The following is a 23,010-nucleotide window of genomic DNA, read 5'->3' as shown; positions in this document are numbered from 1 at the left end:
GATTAAGAAAGATGAATTCAAAGATATAGGGTGTTAGTCGAATTAATATGTAGGGAGATCTTGTAGCACCTTTGCAACCTAAAGAAGTTGGCAACATGCGCTTTTGTAGGCTTGAGCCTCATGCAATGAGGAAATCCATCTGGGGAAGTAGACTGAAGTCTATGAAAGCTCACGCTGCCAACTTCTGAAGAAGGATGAATTTACATTTGGATGTTTTGAGCTTTCATTTGGTCATGTCTTCCTTTTTTTTCTTGAACGTCTTCCATTTTGCAGTGCAGGGACGTAGCCAAGGGGGGGGGGGTTTGGGGTCCGGTCCCCCCTTCTGTTAGAAAAATGAATGGTGCATGCTGCTGCGCCGCCGCACCCAAGCCCCAATATAATGGTGGCACTTAGTCTGGACACCCCCTTCCTAAAATTCTGGCTATGTCCCTGTGCAGTGCCTTATCCTCCTTGGTGGTTAGCTTAGGTACAGTGATTCCCAAACTCTGGTTCTCCAGGTGTTTTGGACTTCAGCTCCCAGAATCCCAGACTAAACAGCTGTGGCTTCTAGGAGCTGAAGTCCTAATCACCTGGAGGCGGACCAGAGTTTAGGAATCACTGGATCGAGAAATACACACATCCCTCCACATTTGTGGCTGTGATTATTCATGGATTTTATTAATATGTTCTCTCTATGAATATCTAGGTCCTACAGGGCAACTCTATGGTCAACTTCAACCAAAAGTCACACTGAAGGACCTAGAGAGAATAGAGAGAACACTCCACTAGGCATCTGTAGCTCCTCCAGTGCAACTCTATGGTCACTGTCTGTCAGATGTTGACCACAGAGTTCCACTGGAAGACCAAGCGATTCCTAGGGAGAGCACTCCGCTAGGCACCTGTAGCTCCTCCAGTGCAGGTTATGATCCATATCTGACAGAAGTTGACCACAGAGTTGCACTGGAGGACCCAGATATTCCTAGAGAAGTGTTCTCTCAAGTAAAAACATACTGTTTTTGTTATTTGTAGTTTTTCCCCATTCACAGGATGTTGGTTTTTTCCCCCTGTGCCCTTAACCCCAACGAATGTGGAGGGAGGAGTGGGAATGAAAAGAGTGTCATGAAATATGAAATGAACAAGTGTCCAGGGGGGGAATGCTTGTGCTTAGCAGGGCTTTTCTATACACCCATTATGGTTGTTATGGTGTTTGCGCATGCGCAGCGCCTCCCCCCCTCGAAGAAAGAAACAGCGCCATCTGGCACCACAGAACGAGCCCGCCTCGCGCGCCCTGCCTGTCACGTGACGCTCTCTCTCCAGTTTTCACCTCAGAGGCGAGCCCTCCATGACGAAACCGCGGGGGGAGGGAGCCCAGTCGGGTTAGCCAATGAGAACGCGCGCTCGCGCCTGGCCTTGAGAGTGGGGTGATGGGCGGCGCGCGGCAGCTGCAGCAGCAGCTTTTTAAAAGGGCCTGAGAGCGCGCGAACGCATGGTACAGGGGCTGGCTGCAGTTCGCCTTCGCTGAAGAAGAAGAAGAGGAAGAAGAAGAAGAGGAGGAGGAACCAAAAAGATGAGCAGCAGCTCAGAGGAAGCCGTGGTGCTAGTCGCCGCTGCGAGGACGCCGGTTGGTGAGTGGCAGAGCGCATGCGCGCTTTTGCAAGCGAGGAGGAGGACACCAGGCGCGTCCTCCTTTTCCAGGACGCGTCCTACATTTTCCATTTTTTTCCTGGACAGGAGGAAGAATTGCAAGACTTTGCTCCGTTGCATGGGTTTCTTATACTGTATTACAGGGGAGGAATAGCCCGCTTTGGCAGCGCTTTAACACTATCTGGCTCTTTGCTATGGAATTCTGGGAGTTGGAGTTTGTTGTGGGGCCCGCTCTCCCAGAATTCCATAGCAAAGAGCCAGACAAAGTGTTAAAGCGCTGCCAAAGCGGGTTATCTCTCCAATATGGATGCAGGTGTATTTTTAAGCTTTTGTTTTCTAACCTCTCTCCATTTCCCCCCTTTCAGCGTCCTCCATTATGTGGTGACTCATCCTCCTTTGCCATGAGCATCCTCTGAAGGCTGAGAGAGTGTGACTTGGCCCTCTCTAGAGTCATAGCCAGGGTGACCAGATGTCCTCCTTTTCCCAAGACACGTCCTCCATGACAACCAGGAGGGATTCCAAAACGTCCTCCATTTGGGGCAAGGCTCAGAAAATAAAATGCTCGAGCGGGGATTCGAACCCTGGTCTCCAGAGCCATAGTCCAACACTCAAAACCACTGCACCATGCTGGTTTGCCATAGGATTGCCACAAGTTTGGAAACAACTTGAAGGCACATAACTACAACAACATTTGTGTTGCAGGATTGAGGGAAGCAGGGATTTGTTAGCCCTGCATCTGTTTAAGAGAAGATGAACGAGTGCGAAAACTGCCTTACAATGGTTTGGCCAGAACCAAATCATAATCTGAGAGTAGTCCTGCTGATTTGTGGGACAACAGCTAAAAGCCACGTACAGTCGGCCTTCCTTATCTTTTTTTATCCACAGATTCAAGCATCCATGGCTTGCAAAGTATAAATTCCAAATAGGAAACCTTGATTTCCTATTTTATATTAGGGACACCGTCTTACTATGCCATTGTATTTAGTGGGACTTGAGCATGCACATATTTTGGCATCCACAGGAGATCCTAGAACCAAACCCCAGTGGATAACAAGGACCCACTGTTGTAGTAGTGCACCTTAAGCGATCTGGATACGTTGTATTATGTTCACTTTATTTCAAGAACAGTAGATGTGGGTGTTGGGTTGTATGATTCCTGGGGTGACCAGATGTCCTAACCTCAAAGAAGGAGGAGAAGGGACTGGAAGGTGTATGTCATTTAAATGTAGGGACATTACAAATCAAAAGCTAAAAACACAAATGTAAATTCATGCTTCATGGCCATCTCAAAATGGAAGGTATTTTGAAATTCCTCCTGGACAGAAGGTTGAAATGTAGGTCATGTCCTGGAAAAGGAGGACGTCTGGTTGCCCTGACTATAACTCTGGAGACCACGGTTCCAATCCTGATTGGCCATGGAAACTCACTGGGTGATCCTGGGCAAGTCACACTCTCTCAGCCTCAGAGGATGGCAATGGCAGAACCCTGTGTCAGGAAACTTGCCAAGAAAGCCCCATGATAGGTTCGCCTAACGGTCACTATCATTCAGGGACGACTTGAAGGCACACAACAACAATATCAACAAGCACCTCGTGTCCTGGAAAAGGAGGATGCCTGGTCACCCTGCTTAGGGGTTCCTCCCTATTTTCTTCTCTGGTTTCCAAGAAGGTTGGACCCTTAGGAAAGCTAACTAAGGAAACAGTCTAGCCACACAGTACTATGCATGTTGGATTCAGAAGTGAGTTCACTGGGACTTTTTCCTAGGTCAGTGTGTGTAAAACTGCAGCCTGCACTATTCTTCTAGTTTCATCGTTCATCAAATTTGTTGGCTTAAGTAAACCCTTTTCAGGATGATTATTGTTATTCTGGTCCAAAACACACTGCAGAAATAATCCTGTCTTAGGCTGCTTTAACTGCCCTGACTCAATGTTATGAAAGCCTGGGAGCTGTAGTTTTGTGAGACATTGAGCCTTCTCTGTCAGATAGCTCTGGTGCTGCAATAAACCATGGATTCCCTAGCACTGAGCCAGGACAATTAAAGCAGTCTCAAACTGGATCATTTCTGCAGTGTGTTTTGGACCTTTGCATTACCTCCAAGGTGCTCAAGCTACACCAGTGGTTCCCGAACTTTGGTCCTCCAGATGTTTTGGACTTCAACTCCCAGAAGCCCTCATGGGCTTGGTGAACAGTTAGGAATTCTGGAAGTCCAAAATATCCGGGTGACCAGAGTTTGAGAATCACTGAGCTACACAGTCTCTACCTTTCCTTCGTCTACCCAACAACCCTGTGAAGTATCTTAGATTGAGACACAGTCACTAGTTCGGGGAAACGGAGTGACCTCCATGCCTGACTGGGGATCTGCACCTGCAATGAATCAATTTCATTAGATCAACCCCAGAATAAGTGGTCTGAACTGCACCCCATAGTAATAGGAATGGGCATCCTATTTATGGCAGTTACCTTGTGTATTGTTCATCGGACCAGGGCAGAGAGGATCAGTGTGGCCACTGGAGGCTTCTTCTTTGCCTAGGCTTTGCACTCATTGGACAGCAACTCTAGAGCCACTGCAAGGAGGAACGCTGTGATTGCCTAGTAAGCCTTGCTGATAAGTCTCTCCTGCTCTCTTGATTTACCGCTGATAAAACCATAAAAGCCTGGTCTGCTATCCCCTCTTTCATTCAGTCAACAAAGCTTTATGGCTGTTCTTCTAATGTGCCTTATATGTGCCTTCAGGTTGCCTGTCAACTTATGGCAAGCCCATGAATTTCATAGGGTTTTCTTAGGCAGGGAGTACTCAGAGGTAGTTTTGCCAGTCCTTCTTCTAAACTAATTGTTGTTGTTATTTCCCTTCAAAGACTCTAAGGCGAACCTATCACAGGTTTTTTTTTTTTTTTTGCAAGTTTCTTCAGAAGGGGTTTGCCATTGCCATTCACTGAGTCTGAGAGAGTGTGACTAGCCCAAGATGGGTTTCTGTGGGATTTGATTCCTGGTTTCCAGAGTCCTAGTCTAACAGCTCAAACCCCTACACCACGCTGGCTCTCTTCTGAACTAATACCCCCTCTTTTATGAATGAAGCAGAAAGCAGAAGTGCAGTTTGACAGCATTGGCTACAACTTATTTTATCTAAGGAGATGCTGCACAGGGCACCTCAGTACTTCTTAGTCATAGCTGTGTGGAAGTTACTAGTTTCGTTTAAAGACTGTTTCTCCTTTTTTTGTGCTTTCCCTTTTACATTTTCATACAAAAGGTAACTAAAAATTAAATAAGTAAATAGATAGATATGTACATTGACAGGGCATGGAAATCTATGCTATGAAAATGAATCAAGTATGTTCTTCAAAGTGTTTTGATGTTATCTTGGTATCATTGATGGCATCAGCAATATGATGTGAAGATATTGCATCAAGTACTGGAAAAAAATGCCAAGGTCATTTTCAAAGCTCTATCTTAAAACATTGAGAGCTCATCATGTTTTATGTGTTCTTTAAAGAACAATTTCACTTGTATGTACCCTGGGTATTTAAGACTGTTGTCTTCTAAGCCTTATTTGGGAATAAGCATAATGGAAATGAACGAGACCTGGTTCCAATCACTGTGTAATAGATTATACTTAAAAGAGATCACAAGGAACTAAGCAAAAAGATTTGGTGGAAATATACTACACAGTTCTGCACCAAATATTACTTTTACATAGAATTCTAGAATTGTAGAGTTGGAAGAGACCAAAGGGACATCCAGTCCAATCCCCTGCCATGCAGGAACTCTCAATCAAAGCACCCCTGACAGATGGCCACCAAGTCTCTGTTTAAAGACCTCCAGAGAAGGAGACTCCACTACACTCCGGGGGAGTTTGTTCCACTGTCGAACAGCCCTTACTGTCAGGAAGTTCCTCCTAATGTTCAGGTGGAATATCTTTTCCTGTAGCTTGCATCCATTGTTCTGGGTCCTGTTCTCTGAAGCAGCAGAAAACAAGCTTGCTCCCTCCTCAATATGTTGTTCATCATAGGGCATGGTTTCCAGACCCTTCACCCTTTTAGTTGCCCTCCTTTGAGTTGTGGTGCCCAGAACTGGACACAATACTCCAGGTGGGGCCTGACCAAAGCAGAATATAGTGGTACTGTTCCTTCCCTTGATCTAGAATTTTTCCTTGCATTGATGTCAGACTAACTGGACAATAATTGTTGGGATCCTCTTTTTTCCCCTTTTTGAAGATGGGGACAACGTTTGCCCTCCTCCAGTCTGCTGGGATTTCTCCTGTTCTCCAGGAGTTTTCAAAGATTATTGCCAATGGCTCTGATATTACATTTGCCAATTCTTTTAATACTCTTGGATGTAGTTCATCTGGTCCTGGAGACTTATATTCATTTAGATTAACCGGGTATTTCTGTACTACCTCTTTGCTTATTCCGTGCTGAGTTTCCCCATTTTGTCCTCTGCTCCATTATCCTCAGTTTGAGCCCCCTTTTCCTTTTCTGTATGTTTTGCTAGGACTGGGAATCAGGACCCTTTTTCTAAACTCCTTAGAGGTCTTTAAACAGAGGCCGGATGGCCATCTGTTGGGGATGTACTGATTTAGATTTCCTGCATGGCAGGGGCTTGGACTGGATGTCCCTTGCAGTCTCTTCCAACTCTATGATTCTATGAAAAGGCATTAAAAAAGAATTAGAATGAAAATATGTTTGTCTTTAATCTGAAAATGTTACTTTTGTTTTATCTAGGATCCTTCAATGGCGCCTTGTCCGCTTTGCATGCCCATGAGCTGGCCTCTGTAGCGATTAAGGAATCCTTGCAGAGGGCAAACATCAATCCTGAAGAAGTGTCTGAGGTTATATTTGGGCATGTCTTGGCTGCAGGTATGTCTCTGATGAATCGTTTGTTGCATGTTTTCAGTCATTACTATATTTTTAGAATTTTTGGAATGTATCGATACCATGACATCTCATTGTCATCCTCCTGTATACAGGATGATTCTAAAAGAATGGTGCGAAAGTAAAGCTGTTCTTATTTGGTTTTGCACCCTTCTTTTTTAATCACCCTGTACATCATCTCCCCCCTCCCCATATAGATAAGATTACCAGTTCACGACCCGAATTAAATATCTCTGGCAAGGGGAGATGAAGCAAATGTGATTTCTCCTGCATATTTTTCTCTGCTGTCCACCACCTCCTGGAAAAAACAGAATTCCAGATATGGTGCACACTGGTGATAGGGTGGATGATGGGCTAGAGAATGAATGAAAAGTCACAGTGCTCTTCTCTCCCATAGCACACTGAAGGACAGGTTTGCAGGATTACAATTTGGTTGCCTTATACATCCACTCATTTGATACATCCACCCATTGATATGTCAACATTTCTGAGAGTAGATAATTAGAATTTATTTGTGACTGTATGCTATATTTATTAGCTCATTGGTAACCCATATTTATAGAACAAAGAGTTTTAACTCTAGGAAGGGAATTCCATAATCCACACACCACCATGGGAAATGACCTCATTGTAATTAAAGAAAAACTTATTTGAGCGCTGATGTCATTGACTCATAGGATGGAGGTATGTATTTGAAAAACGTATGTTTGAAGCAGGGGTGAGGAAGATATAGCCCATCGTACGTTATACTGCAGACCCTTTCCAGTGTAGCCTCTGGTCAGAAGTAATGAGAACTGCAGTTCAGCAACATCTTGAGGGTCATACTTTCCCCATCTCTGTCCTAAGGATTTGTTTCTTAATAAGAATAGACTTCCTTATCATGAAGTATCTAAACTAAAAAGCCTGCTTTTTCCACCCATCCCATATATTGAGGAAGTTCACTTCCCAGCATTTATCACCAGTGACCCTACTGGCTGGGGCTGCTGGGAGTTGCAAAGCAACAGTATCTGGAGGGCTGCACAGTTCCCTTTTTCCCCACAACCAACCCCTCTAGCCTCCCAAATTCTGCCACATTTGGGGATGTCACTATCCATTTTTGCTTTATATCTATGCATTGTGTTCTCTTTCAAACTGTCACTGTTCTCAGTTCCATTTGTTACTGCTATTTTTTAAACTTAATCGGGGCTCCTTTCAAACTACACAATAATAGCACTATGATTCCACATGAATTGCTGCATCCTATGGAATCCTGGAATTTGTAGTTTGATGAGCCAGAAGAGCTCTCTACTGGGAATTCTGAATGCTCCCTAAAATGCCAGTCCCAGTGTTGCAAAGAATGGAACTATGGCAGGTACAGTGGAGTCATAGTACCTTAACTGTATAGTATGAAAGCACTCCCTAGACATCTTGAACTCTCCAGATCTGTTTTACTACATGTCCCTCCATCTCCAGCCTGCACAGTAAACACATCTGGAGAGCAGCAGGATAAAGAAGGTTGCATAGTTTGCTGATCTCGTCAGTGTTACGCATCTTATAAGAAACAAAATAACTGCAGTGGTTCTGTTCTGATGCATCCTTCTATGCATGGCTGCCTGCAGAAAAAAACTACTTTGGAAAGGCTTAGTTGATGTGTATTTAATTAAAATTAAAAAGATAACGGTTGTTTCAGTTCATTTAAAAGCAGACTACACTAAAATAAACCAAATACAGGGTGGAATAAATACATATTTAAAATCTGTCTGTATCCCAGTATAGTAGAGATCATATGCATTTACTGAGGAAGACATTCCAGAGATGAGGGGGCTGCTATAGATAAGGCTCTGTCCCTAGAATGAGTCACTCTTACAGCTCTTACTAGAATGATGAGAATAGGGCCTCAGATGCTTAGTTTTTTCTATTGGTCCTAAAGTTGAAGGCAGTATTTCCAATAACTTGGTCTCGAACTGCCAGAAGAAGATAATAAGCTTATGTCAGTGTGAGTGAAAGTTAAAGCAAAACCCAGCCAACAGCAATGTTGTAATGTATCCTGAAGGTAAGGAAGGGCCAACCAAAAAAATTCAGATTAAAGGTTAATTGAGCAACCAGACTGCAGGTGTTGAAATGTAGAGTCAGAGACTTTTTTCTTTTCTTTTACCAAAGCAGTGTTTGGCTCTGTTTGGCTCTGAAAGAAACAACTGGTTACCAATATTAACAAACAAACACTGAACTCAATGTTAACAGTATTAACAGCCATAAATCATGTTTCTGTCTCTCTTTGTATATCCATAAAGGAGAAACTAGAAGGGGGGAAAGGGGAAGGAGTAGGATAGTTTAACCTTTCTGTTTCTGCAAATTGTTGAGTTCATTGTTTCCGCAGGTGCTGGTCAGAATCCTGCTCGACAAGCCAGTGTTGCTGCAGGGATTCCGCATAAGGTACCAGCTTGGAGCTGCCAGATGATATGTGGTTCAGGCCTAAAGGCAGTGTGCCTGGGAGCCCAGTCCATTATGACAGGAGATTCTAGTATTGTTGTGGCTGGAGGCATGGAAAGCATGAGCAAGGTGAGAATGCAGTCACTCATGAAGGTCACTCAAGCTCTCAGATTTACTCTTTTTTAAAAAATAAAACCAACAACATTCTTATGTGGGGAAATCTTCAAAACAATGATTGCACTACATCTGTAGCATAGTGTAACTTGTGATAGAAACATAACACAACAAGCCTGAGCATGATAGCATCTGCCAGTAAGGTTTCCTCACCAGCAACAATATCTTGATCTTATCTAGATTATATTTCAGTTTATTTGGCCACCACAGGTATACCTTGGTTAACAAAATAAATGTGTTTCCAGGCATGACTTCTTTAACAGAAAAATTGGCACCAAAGGCAAAAATAACATGGGATAGGTTCCTGTATGACAAAAAAGAACACTTTGACACGTTTCATCATACCTTTCACTTATTATTATTATTAAACTTTATTTCTAAAGCGCTGTAATTATACACAGCGCTGTACAAAGTTGGTAAAATTAAAGAGAATATAAAAGCCTGCCCAAGGCGTACATTCTAAAATAATAACAATTAAAAAGGAATAGATAAAATTACGATATAGAAAAGCAAAAACAAATTAAAAACATCAAATATAAAACAATCACATCACATCAAATATTGTCAGACAGCCAGATGACAATCACAAATTCCCTGAGAATCACTTAAAACTGATAATACGCATATGTGAGATGAAAGAACCAGGTCAGATAAACCTTGCATAAGTGGGGAAAAAAACCTTTTGAACCTTCTAGAGACCATTTGAAAGCTTCTTCCAAAATGCATCCCAGGATGATGTTTTCTTTCACCAGTAGCCATTTTCGTGGCCAAACCTACAAAACTATGCTTTCTGGTGAGAGAGCCAATGAGGTAGTCTAATGTAGTTTCCCCCTTTCTCCCTGTTTTGCTATTATACATGCTGAGTAAGTGATTCTGAAGGCAGCAGCTGTTTATCTTGCCTATTGTAGACAGGCACATGCAACTATAGTAGGATTAGCTAGAGTGGAATCCCAACTCAATTTATTGCAGACATGGTTCCAAACACCTGTGCTTTCACCTTCTTCCCAATGCCAGTGTTGCTTTAAAAAAATAAGTCCAGCTAGACAGAGGGTGAAGGGGGGGGGGGGGGCTGAACGGGCATAAAAAGATTTTGTAAAAAGGCACTTCACTGTCAAATGCTTTATTAACTGAAGTATTCTTATATTTAGCTCTTTGCTCACTCAAGGCATAGTTCAGAATGCCTGCAGCCCTATCTAGAAAGCTGACAAGGAGAAGTAAATTTGTATGTTATCAACATGTCTATGACATTTTATTTCAGGCATATGGACACTCATGTGGCTGTTAGACGGCATGATAGACCAAATGGAATCTTGTGAAGTCCTATTGGCACAAATGTTATGAGACAGGCATAGCCCTCCAGCACCTCCTTCCAATATCAGATAGCAGCAGAGCCACTGAAACATGGGATGTGCAATAATCAGACCAGACTAAGAGCTAAGCATGATTGGGTATCTCCTGAGGACCAATACATTACAGGAAGACAATGGACAAAGAGTACCTTAAGCCTGCTCCTCTTGTTCAGCACAGTAGCCAGTTTGTTCTCCAGCTTCTCATTCTGGACCAGACAACAATTGTGTGAAGGAGCAGGAGGAGATGCCACTGTATTCATGGTAACTGTGGAGGTGTTAACAGGGAGGAAGAGAAGCAGCAGCAGTAGCTGAAAATGGTGCTGGTGAGAAGGTAGACCCACTGAAAGAAAAGGCCCATTGAGGGTGTCTTGTCCAAGTGCCCTCAAAACCTGGAGTTGGCATTATCCTAGACATACAGTATAGAAGGATTGCATGGTCAATGGTGGTGTCTTAATTATGATGCCTGAGAGATCCTGGCCCTCTCCTATTAAAGCTTGCTTTACAACATGATCAAGGCTATTTAATTTTCAAACCTGCTCTGGAAGCCAGATTGAAATAGTTCTCAATCAAATTCATTTTGGAAGCCCTGGAGCTAATCAGCTGATAGCAGTTCCAATTCTGTGCCCAACAAAAGGCTAGTAGCAATGGGATAGTAGCTACTAAAGTCATCATGAAGTCATGAAAGCTTCTTCAGAAGTGCCTGAAGGAGGGATTGTATCCATATCCAGCTGAAATTTAAATGGTAATACAGTGCCTCATATTCCACTGTTCCTATATGATTGGGGAAGGGAACAAACAAAGATCCTAATTCTGGAAAATGGCTTCTCTGGATACCCGCATCTGTATAATGAGTGGGAAAAGAATACCTCTATTGTACATTTCTTACTACTGGTGGTGGTGGTGGTTCATTATATGCACAAGAGCTGAGGCTTAAGGTAGAGAATGATTTTTAAAACTGGAAGGTGTCATAATAAAGGCTTAAAGAAGTTACTATTTTATCCTACAGCTCCCAGATTCCCTGGGAGTGGCACTGCCACTTGAATCTTTTGTCACTGTTGAATCAGATAAAAGAGATTTCATTACCAATCAGTTCAGAATGTGCAAAGAGAAATGTTCTTGCTACATTTTTTGGTCTTACCTTTCCACTTTAATTAAAAAAAACAACACCCAGGGCAGCTAACAACAGCATTAAAATCAATAAAATGCTAGTGAGATGCCTTTACAGTCTGCCAGCTTTCTGAAAGCTGTTATCGTACCCTTTCTGTCTTAAGGTAAAATATTAGACCTGATTGTTTAAGCCATTGGCTTTCTTCCAACTGAAATACCTAGCCTAGGCTTTTCTCTTGGCTGTGGGAGAGAGAACTTAGAAGAAGTTGCTTCATTCCAGGTCACGTTATTCATCTGCCTAGTTTCAGCTCTTGCCTGTCTTGCTCTAGCTCATTGGTTGTGCTGCCAGGGAGATTTTGGGAACTGAAATTTTAAAAAATGGCCTCAGACTCCGAGCTTTTAAAAAGTGGAAGTTTGCAGGAGGTTGGATTTGCTCTACTCTGACTGGTGATGGCTCCCTGGGATTGTCTACCTTAAGCCTACACTCTTGGGCACAGGACCAAATGCTACCAATTATAACAAGCTTCCAAGAGGTGTTCTTTCATTACTGTTTGTGCATATTTGTTTTAAGGGAATGGCAGCATAATGGAAACTCTTTGAGGAGCCAGGTTCCCTCTCACCCATGAAATCTGCTCCAGGGAGCTTAATAATAATAATAATAATAATAATAATAATTTGTTTTATTTATATACCGCTGTTCCAAAGATCATAGCGGTGAACAGCAAGTAAGCTAATTAGCAAGTAAGCTAAATTGCCCCGAACAGTCTGGGTACTCATTTTATCGACCTCGGAAGGATGCAAGCCTGAGTCGAGCTTGGGCTCTTTTGCTGGTCTTGAACTCGCAACCTTGTGGTTTTGAGTGAATGGCTGCAGTACAGGCATTTAACCACTGCGCCACCAGGGCTCCTTGGGGGCATCTAGAGCAAATTATAGAGGTACACTGTTGGGACAGGAGAGGAAATGGAGGGGAATTCCCTTCATATAAGTGGAAGTTTGCAGGAGGTTGGATTTGCTCTACTCTGACTGGTGATGGCTCCCTAGGATCCCTTTAGGAGAGATTTTATATATTTATTACCTGATCCTTTTAACCAGCTAAGCCATGAATCTTGGGTCCCGTGAATGCAAACTGTACGTGCTGCCACTGAGCTATGCTGAAAAGAGAGGAGTCATTCAGTGATAAAAGGGGAGATCACTGTGCTGCCACCCTTCTCCAGACTATGGCTGAGATCCTACATTGTCAAGTGTAACATAAGAGTTTACCATTTTGCTGCAGTAGTCTATCCCTGTGGCTGTTCTGTTGCTTGTGAAGAGCATGCACGGCAGAGAAGAGTGGTTATGTTCCCATAACCAGATGCTGACAGGATACTTTTTGCCAAGAGCCCCTGGAAATTGCAGCAAATGATTTCATCAGTTACCATCTGGTTATAGGAATGTAGCCAGATAATTCTCCAATCTCCACTGCTTTCCACCAGCAATGGAATGGTCCTATGATGGGCCTGATGATGGACAGGGTTGTCACAGCAAAATGGTGAGTTTTTGAGTGGCTTTGGATACTGCAAAGGAGGGAAGAGAATACCAAGTTTAGTAACAAAAAAAAAAACTACACATGCAATCATGAGGTAGACTTAAGTTTGTGTCTGTCACCAACAGGCTGCCAGCCAATGTCATCTCAGAATTCTAAATATGTCAAAATGCTTTGCTTGCAGGCACCACATGTCATTCATATGCGTACTGGAGTAAAGATGGGGGAAACGTCTTTGCAGGACAGCATAATCCTAGATGGTTTGACAGATGCCTTCTATCATTACCACATGGGCATAACTGGTAAGAGGCACAATTCTTAAAAATGCCATGTTCAGAAAGGCTGTAGATGATGTCATTTTATATTCTGTAGATGTAACATACATTTAAATAACAAAAACATTCTTCCAATTAAAGTCTCTCTGCTAGTGTCATGAATAAATAAATGTTGGAGGTTGGACATGACATATTTCCTGAAATCTATTACTGAATTTTTTGTGCAGTCCTATGTATATAATGACATGAAAAATACTGTGGGTCCTGATGGACCTTAGAGACAAACACCTTTCATTTGGCATAAGGTCTCATGGACTACCACTCATTTTGTCAGATGTATGAGTTGTTCCCTCAATTGGCAGATTATTGTATACATGTTAAGAGTGTGTGGGAGATGCAGCCATTGGAGAGGAGACAAATGCAAAATATTTTTCAAAATAGCAAAATATATGATTCACATAGAATCATAGAATTCGAAGGGGCCTCATAGGGCAGCAAATCAGACCCTCTGCTTAGTGCAGGATATGTTTAAAGACATCCAGAGAAGGACACCCCACCACCTCTCTAGGCATTTGGCTCCATTGCCAATCTGCTCTCACCCGAAGTTCCTTTTAATGTTCATCCAAAATCTATCCTCTGAGGCAGCAGAGAACAATGATCTGTACTTTAATAGTGGTTATTAACAAGAAACTGTTTAAATAGTAGTACGAACATACTTTGCAGTAATAAGCTGTCCAGCACATACAATGCGAATAAAAGGCCTTTGGCCTTATTCTTGCTCCAACACACTTTTTTCTGTTTCAGCTGAAAATGTGGCCAAACAATGGCACGTCAGTCGAGAGGAACAAGACCAAGTGGCTGTAAAGTCACAGAATATGGCTGAAAATGCCCAGAAGGCTGGCTATTTTGATAAAGAGATTGTACCTGTTGTTGTGCCTTCAAGGAAAGGTATGCTTATGGTAATGGAGAGAAGTTGACTTCCTAATAGAACGGTCTTTATCTATCAAGGCTGGGGAGTAGGAGTAAGGAGTAAAGGAATAAGGTTTTTACAGGAGTAGGAGTAGGAATAAGGATTAACAAAATATGTTACTCCTTATTCCTGTTACAAGGAGTAACCCCAAAATCACCACTACTCCCCAGCCCTGTTATCTATTTCCATTATTTATTTATTTATTTCCCTTGTGTAATTAGCCACAATAGTAATTAGAATGGATGGCATCTAGCCCCTGTTCTGACTTCCCTCCCCAGTTCAAGAACTTAGTTGTTGCTGTGTTGGATAAAGGTGCTGAAACTAGTGTTGCCCAGTTTTACAACAAACTGATAATGGAGACATGGAGTCCTAGAATTTTAAGGGTCTTCCAAAGTCATAATTTCATGTAGTCCAACTGGCTATATCTTACTTTCTTTCTAAAGTGGTTCCTAGTCTGAGCCACAGAGTTTTCATGTTCTGTCATGTTGTAAAGCTTTCTCATTTTTTAAAAAAATCCAATCAGTCATACATTAAAAAGAGGGACATCAGAATTCTTCTTGGATTTATTTTTTTAATAGTACTGTTGTAGCATAGATTTTTACAAGCTTCATCTGTAGTGGCTGTAGATTAGAACTCTAACTGCTGTAATGCAGAGATGGCCAATTATGTTAGGCCTGAGGGCAAAATGCAGCATGTCAGTTCAGGAGACTTTAATGCAATGGTTCCCAACCTTTCTAATGCCGTGACCCTTTAATACAGTTCCTCATGTTGTGGTGACCCCCAACCATACAATTATTTTCATTGCTACATGCAAATATGTGTTTTCTGATGGTCTTAGGCGACCCCTGTGAAAGGGTTGTTCGACCCCCAAAGGTGGGAACCACTGCTTTAATGAGAAGCAAGCAGTTCACCCTTATGCATCCTTCCCCTCCCCACCCCCCACCCCAGAAAAAGGATGGCTGAAGGAGTCTGGAAGGGTTATGTGCCCCCAAAACAGCTTCAAAGACTACATGTAATCAAAGCCTCCTCAAGACTTTGTTTGGTAGCAAAAGTTGACACACATCACTGCTATAAGATAACTTTATTGGTGATAAATAGTGAAGCAGGTGATGTAGGTTTTCTGGAAAAACTAGAATTGGAACTTTTCTCCCCAGAAAATCCTGTGCTCTAAATAGTAATGTCTGATTTAATAATTTAGTTTAAACATTTTATACAAAATACATTCAAAGCTTTATGTGGAATTTTTATTGGAATATTTGTAATAATGTAAACAGAATAAGGCGTACTTTCCTTGTATTTAGAAAAAAATTACTTATGTACATCTGAAAAAAGTGGGGTTTTTAAAGGCACAGATTTAAAGAGAGCTTTTCTTATTATATCTTGTAATAATAGTTTTAACTTTAACCTCATTTGCTGAGATACAGTACCTTCAGTACTATATCTCAGGTAGTACCTACCTAAAGGCCATACCTTCAGCTTCACCTCACTCACTCTGCTATGTTTATTGATACCCTTTCAAGATGAAAAAAAAATGGGTTTATTCCAACTACAGTCCTCCCTCCGTTCTCATGGTCTTCATGTTCCTCGCTTATGCATGAGAGACAAATGGAGGGAGAATGAATGGGACATGTGCGCGCCTGCCCCCCCCCCCCCTTCTGCCTATATTCAAGCCAATGGAGCTTGAATATAGACAAAACTCGGTTTTCAAAAGAGGTTCCAGAACAGATCCCCCTCATGAAAAAGGAGGGGCGACTAGTTTGACATTCTATTTCACTTAAGGATTGATTGCAGCACAACAGCCCAGATAGCTATGAAGAAACTGAGATAGATACAAGCTGTGGAGAATTTTCCATGGAAAACTATAGCATGAGAAAATTTTCCACTCCACATCTTTGCCTATAACAGAGAATGCATCCTAGGCCTTTTACTGAACTCTCTGTCAGAGAAGGCTACATGTTTTACAAAACTACAATTCCCAGAATTCCCTAGCATTGAGCCAGGGTAGTTAAAGTGGTCTCAAACTGGATTATTTCTGCAGTGTGTTTTGGCTGTGGGTCAAACATCCTCTTGCAGCAAGCGGTAGAGTTGTCGTCAGCAGCAGCAGCAAATTCCTCTATAACCAAACACTCCTGTTTCCTGTGACTGACTTCACATGGTCTCTCAGATGGGGTGCACCCCTCCACCCCACAAGTGAGTTCCATGGGAGATGTATTCCCACCAGTTACATAGTATAGAAACCAACACTGGAAACTAGTATGCTCAAGTATGACCCAACATCTATCCTATTAGCTATGAGAACATTATAAGCATATTGCTAACAGGGAAGCCTTCTTTCCCAGTCAATTCCCAGATTTGAACTGCCAAGCCAAAATGAAACTATTTAATAGGCATACTAAATACAAATTAGCCCTTTGTGTGCCACTGGACAGCTCTTAACATTTGGCCATCATGCTATCAATTATTCCAGAATCCATCTGCCTGATGTCAGGGGACCTCACTCAGCAATGGATGGTGTCTCATATGTTCCAAGTACAGTAGCTTCAGTTTACGCATTTTGACTTCTTATGAATATACAGTCGGCCCTTCTTATACACTGATTTTTTATACACGGATTTAAGCATACACGGTTTGAAAATGTTCCAAAAAAGTATAAATTTACCTTGATTTTCCATTTTTTATAAGGGACACCATTTTGCTATGTCATTATATGTAATGAGACTTGAGCATACACGGATTTTGTTATACACGGGAGATCTTGGAACCAAACCCCAGCGTATAACAAGGGTCCGCTGTATAGTGAGAGTAGGAAGATAGTATAAGGATCTCAAAAAATGACATTGAATTCTTTCACAGATAGGTCATTGGCAAATAAAAATGGCTAGTAATAAAACATTTTTCTGTTTTGCAGGTCCTGTGGAAGTTAAAGCAGATGAGTATCCTCGCCATGGTAGCAACTTAGAAGCAATGGGAAAGTTAAGGCCATACTTTATAACTGATGGGACAGGAACTGTAACTGCAGGGAATGCCTCAGGTGTGTTTATGTAAAGCTTTAAAATCATGGTTTAAATCCAGTTGTGAGTCCCAATTAGTGTAGATTCACTGACATATGCAAATTTGCAAGTCAACACTTAAATCCCAGTGATTCAGTGGGTTTACTTTAGTTGGGAATAACATTTGGAATTAGAATAATATATACAGGCAAAATGTGTATAGCATGAGATGTAGCCAATAGCTGGGAGAGAAAAACATTTTTCTAGCTACATAGGGGGGAAAGACGTGGCTCTTCCCCAGCTGGTAAGTAAAGAACAATGTAAAATACAATATGAAGTTGAAGGCTTTCATGGCCGGCATTCATAGTCTTGTGGATTTTTTGGGCTATGTGGTCATGTTCTAGAAGAGTTTATTCCTGCCGTTTCGCCAGCATCTGTGGCTGGCATCTTCAGAGAATGACCTGGAAGAGAGTGGGTATATATATACTGTGTGACCCTAGTAAGCCACAGATGCTGGCGAAACGTCAGGAAAATAAACTCTTGTAGAACAGGGCCACATAGCCTGAAAAACCCACAAAAAACTATAAAATACAATACAGTTGGCCCTTCCCTTACACGGGGGATCCGTTCTGGACCCCGCTGCATAAGGGAAATACCACATAAAGTCAAGCCCCATTAGAAACAATGGGGCTCGTTCCGCATGCTCCATTGTTTCTTCTGGGGCACAGGAGAACCCTTTCCGGCACGGCTCCCAGCGTATGATGGAAGCTGCGTATAGTGCGTCTGCATATGACACGGCCGCACTGTATCATGAAAAACTATCTGTAAACTACAGATTATTATAGACAGAAAGACTTAAACTACATATGGAATCATGGGGACAACTTACTGAGTCTTGTTTTCTTTGTAAATAAGAGTGTTTCTGTGCCCTCTGATCATTGAAAATACTGTGAAATGCGAACCATGAAAAAGTTACATTTTGACTACAATTCCTGGAATACCCCAACCTGCAGCCATCCTTGAATGGATTGCTGTGGGCGGGGCTGGCGTTCCGGGCTGTATCAGGGTGGAGTTTCCTTCCCTTGACTCCGGAACACGTGTGCCACACAGAGAGGACACGGGTTGCAGTGCAACAATAACTTTAATTAAACCAAACTTCTCCTTCTCCGGATAACAGTCAAACAAAACACAACAGTGGGCTGTTAAGGCCTAGCCCCATTTCGCCAGACTTCACCGTCCGGGCTGTTTTACAGGGGAGAGCCCTCCCCTGGGGAAATAGGACCCCTGCGATGCTTCTCAAGGGGTTCCGTCTCAGCTTTTTCCTGACCTAGAGGCAAGGGCCCAACCTCCCAACGTTCCCCTCTCGGGTCCCACCACTCGTCCTCTAAGTCCAGTAGCTTGCGAGCAGTCCAAGCCTTGGCGTCAGGGAAAGGAAAATCCCCCTCCTCATGTGGGTCCCGCAGTTGCACCTCTTTGTGCGGACCTCGTCTCCGGCGCGTCCCTCGATGCCTCAGTGATACTGGGGTTCCACTCCGCCCCGGACTCCGCCGTACCTGCCCTTTCCCTCTCGGCCGCAACTTCCCGTCCAGCTCTTCCGCGTCCCAGCCTTCCCGCACGTTCTGACCCTGCCTCTTTTATCCCCCCAGGGACTATCTCCGCCTCTCTCTCCAACTCCACCCCTTCGCTCTCCTTTCCCCAGCTGTCTCTCATCTCCACCTGGTCCTCCTTAGCTTCCTCATCCCTCCCAGAAGCTACAGCCTCACTACAATTGCTCCTTCCCCATTGCTGCGATAAGAAGACTCTTGAATGTATTCCTGTTAATTGGACAGTTTATTAAATATTCTTAAGAATAAAATGGTTGTTCTTCTTTTTTCAGGTGTAAATGATGGTGCTGCAGCTGTAATTCTCATGAAGAAAGCAGAAGCTGTTAAACGAGGTTTGTCTCCTTTGGCAAAGATTGTCTCTTGGGCTCAAGTTGGTGTAGATCCTTCTATAATGGGGATAGCACCTGCCCCAGCGATAAAGAAAGCTGTAAGTAATCTCTTTGGAACCTGGTTGATCCCACTGTTATAAGTAATTAAGCTTGGAACAAACATTCTCTGAAACCTGAGCACTGCAAAGAACTTATTCTGTCCAGCATTAGAAGTTAGTCCCCTATCACATCACACTGTCTTGTCTCTAGCAAATCCAGATTTTTAAAAATTATCATTATTACAGTTGTGTTTTGTGTCAGTGGGTGGAAATTAAGGATGTCAGATGCACTGATTGAATATTGAAAATGCAGGACTTAGTATGTATGTTGAATGATAGATGTGTGCCATAGGAAGAAAACAAAGAAGCTGCTGTATACCAAGTTGGACTCAGGCCCATCCAGTATGTTGTGTGCCTTTAAGTAGTTTCCAGTTTACGACAACCCAAAGGCAAAACTATCACAGTGGTCCAAAACACACTGCATAAGTAATCCAGTCTGACACTTTATCTGCCCTGGCTCAGTGATAGGAAATCCTGGGAATTGTAATTTCTTGTGGCAGCAGAGCTCTCTGACAGAGGGGCTAATTGTCTCACAAACTAAAGTCCCCAGAATTCTCTAGCTTTGAGTCAGGGCGATTGAAGTGATCTCAAACTGGATTATTTCTGCAGTGTGCCTTGGACCAGTGCTTCCTTGGCAAGTTGGTTATAGATTGGCAGAATCACTGCAGGGTTCAGACATGTATGGATGTTTTCAGCACTTAATGGCAGACAAATTGAACTGGAACCATCTGCCTGCAGAGCATAGCTCCACCACTGTGGTCCAAATCACAAATGGATTCATTTCTTTTTAGTTTTCATGAATTGAAATCAGGAAGATGATTTGTACTACAAAAAGTCTGCACAAAGCATGGAACCTTGAAAAACAAAATGTGTAACTTCTCAGAAATATGCAGCGCAGGCAAATTTTCAGTTTATGTATTTAGAGTAGGCACAAAGGCTCTCTGAGCTGATTACAAATTGTTAATTCGACAGTTCCCTGTCCTCAGGCTTACAATCCATGACACACAAGGAAAGGGGGAATGACAGTGGGGGAAGGGGCTAGTTTTTTTCTCTCCCACAGCAATTGGGATGGAGGGAGGGTCTTCCATCTTCCAGATCTAGGCATGATGGAACTATGCTTACTTGCTAATTAGCTTACTTGCTGTTCACCGCTATGATCTTTGGAATAGCGGTATATAAATAAAACAAATTATTATTGTTGTTGTTATTATTATTATGCCTTCCTGTGCTTCTCTTCCTCCAAGTCCACAGCAGTATACTGCCATCCTTCGGCCTGGGAGGGAGTGAATAGGCTGGCCCAGCTCCACCAGGTCTAGCCTGAAGATAGAGGCTCCTCCCTCCATAACTGTCATCCTTCGGCCTGGGAGGGAGTGAATAGGCTGGCCCAGCTCCATCAGAGCTAACCTGAAGAAGAAGAGCCCTCCCTCTAGTCCATCTGCCTTGGTCCAGGCCCCAAAGGGAGAGAAGAACCACTGGACTTTATCCCCTTCCCCACCACCATTCCCTTCTCCTTTTGTGTCGTGTCTTTTAGATTGTAAGCCGTTTTATTAAAAATAATAATTGTAAGCCGCTCTGAGAGCCATTAGGGCTGAAGGGCGGGGTATAAATAACGTTAATAATAATAATAATAATAATAATAATAATAATAATAATATAGACTCAGATGTTAGCAGTATTTAAGGATTCCAAAATTTAATCATATAGGTGTTCAGGAACACACATGCCAGTTCCTTTCTTTGTTGACTCAGGAAGTCCAAAAGGAAATTCTAAGATTTTTCTGAATGTGGTTACAATCCTTTTGCTGACAACATTCAGTGAACATTTCATTTCCAGAATGAAAACTAGAGACAGCTCCTGTACTTTTAATGGCTATAAAATGTAATGTGTTTTTTCACATTCCCTGAAGGCTTGGAAAGGAAGTTAGACGACATTGTATCAAAATCAGGTGCCCAAATCTGACTCTTTTCCTGCTGTTCAGAATCAACTTTAATACTTCAGTTTCACAACTTTGTCATGAATATTTCTCTACCAATAGCTTTTAAGTACAACTTTCTGCCATTCATTACCTTTTCTTGCACATCTTTAGGTTGAAAAAGCTGGTTGGACAGTGGATGAAGTAGATTTGTATGAAATTAATGAAGCCTTTGCTTCCCTCAGTGTTGCAATAATAAAGGAGCTAAAACTAAACCCTGAAAAGGTATGTCCTACATTGTTTTGTAATGTGTCTCAATGAATATTCAACTGTAAGATTACACTGGATTACAGTTGCACAATTGATGTATAATGAATGTCACTGCTTTGAGTTCTACCATTACACAATGATCTATTAGCTGCCCACTCACCAAGTCAGAAGTGGGAGATGTCCATGCAAGAATGTGCAAAATGATTGGCTGTACTTGGGACCACTCTTAGATAACCTCTGAGAAACAACAATGACTTGGAACAACTATTTTTATGCTGAAGTGATGGATAGCAGAATGCCAGCCAGTGTTTTTAAGATGGGACAGTGTTCAAATTAATTTTTGATTTTTTCAGTACTGTTTAAAGAAGAGATACAAATCACTAATACCTGGCAACACAATTTTACCATCAGTTAAAACTAAACAATGAAAATGTCATGATTTGGACAAACATCCCAATGTATGTTGTTTTTTTAAAAAAGTAGACATAGGGAATATTAGGCATTCTAGATGCTTTCCCCTACAGTTTACTGTCTTTATAATTGGCAATCCTGATTAGGGCTGAGAAGTCATAAACCAAAGTAGCTGCAATGCTGAAGCCAACCCACCCCTTTTCCATTTGGATTGTAGGTAATAACTAGTTTGCAAAACGGGGATTTCCTCATTGCAGATGGCAAGCGAGATCTAACACTGTACCAGTGTCAACAAAACTAGAATTTTCTTCCCTTCCTGTCACAAACCACGGGGGTACCAAACATCTGTTTTCTATTAGAAATTGGTAGGGAGACTGCAGGATGAAGTGAGTCATCAATTCTACCAGTAGTTCTGTATAACTGGTGTGCAACATTAAAGGTTATATATACTGCAGGAGTGGGCTGTATACATGTTGTGGATAGTGATCAGTCAGAGCCATAAATCACTATGCATTACCTTCCACACATCCATACACACATCAGTCACAGACCTTTCTTTGCATGGGCTATGGAAACAGGAACCCACCCATGCAAGAGCTACCGCTCTTCCTTTACAAGGGCTAGATAGCAGAGATTTCCTAGTCCTGTTCTAGGAATTGCTGCTCTGGAACTCTAGCACAAGAATGGATTGAAAAAAGCTGTACAACTACTTCATACCAGGTTTTCTGATGGCTATTGTTTAATAAAACCATTTTATTTTTGTGACAGATTAACATCCAAGGTGGAGCTGTTGCCCTTGGCCATCCTCTTGGGGCATCAGGTTGTCGAATCCTTGTTACACTTCTGCATGCGCTTGAACGAACAGGTGGAAAACGGGGCGTGGCTGCATTATGTATAGGAGGGGGAATGGGTATAGCTATGTGTGTTGAGAGATAGGGTGCTTATTTCTGTATTAATTTGTTGCATTGATTGCCACTTTCAGATTTTTTTAATTTAATAGTTATAACAATTATTTCTGGTGCCAGTATGAATTGCAACTTTTTTTTTTTAAAAAAAAAAGCAGTGGAACTTGTCCAAAGAAAATGTTTTTGTCTCTTTC

The 23,010-nt window shown here is 42.2% G+C and overlaps 1 protein-coding gene across 1 annotated transcript; it reads left to right on the top strand.

The window, feature by feature from the left end:
• The first annotated feature begins 1,343 nt into the window (after window positions 1-1,343).
• ACAT2 (acetyl-CoA acetyltransferase 2) lies at window positions 1,344-22,955 on the top strand. The gene is made up of 9 exons (XM_089530105.1): window positions 1,344-1,604; window positions 6,342-6,476; window positions 8,848-9,029; window positions 13,237-13,354; window positions 14,132-14,275; window positions 17,206-17,328; window positions 19,164-19,318; window positions 21,405-21,515; window positions 22,680-22,955. Exons 1-9 carry the CDS (start codon window positions 1,547-1,549, stop codon window positions 22,845-22,847), a joined length of 1,194 nt encoding a protein of 397 aa, XP_089386231.1. The 5' UTR covers window positions 1,344-1,546; the 3' UTR covers window positions 22,848-22,955.
• The last annotated feature ends 55 nt before the right edge of the window (window positions 22,956-23,010 follow it).

Source organism: Sceloporus occidentalis, unplaced genomic scaffold, assembly GCF_023333645.1.
Source record: "Sceloporus occidentalis isolate IW3139 unplaced genomic scaffold, rSceOcc1.0.p SCAF_6, whole genome shotgun sequence".
Classification (NCBI taxonomy): domain Eukaryota; kingdom Metazoa; phylum Chordata; class Lepidosauria; order Squamata; family Phrynosomatidae; genus Sceloporus; species Sceloporus occidentalis.
This window is presented reverse-complemented; position numbering and strand designations above follow the sequence as displayed.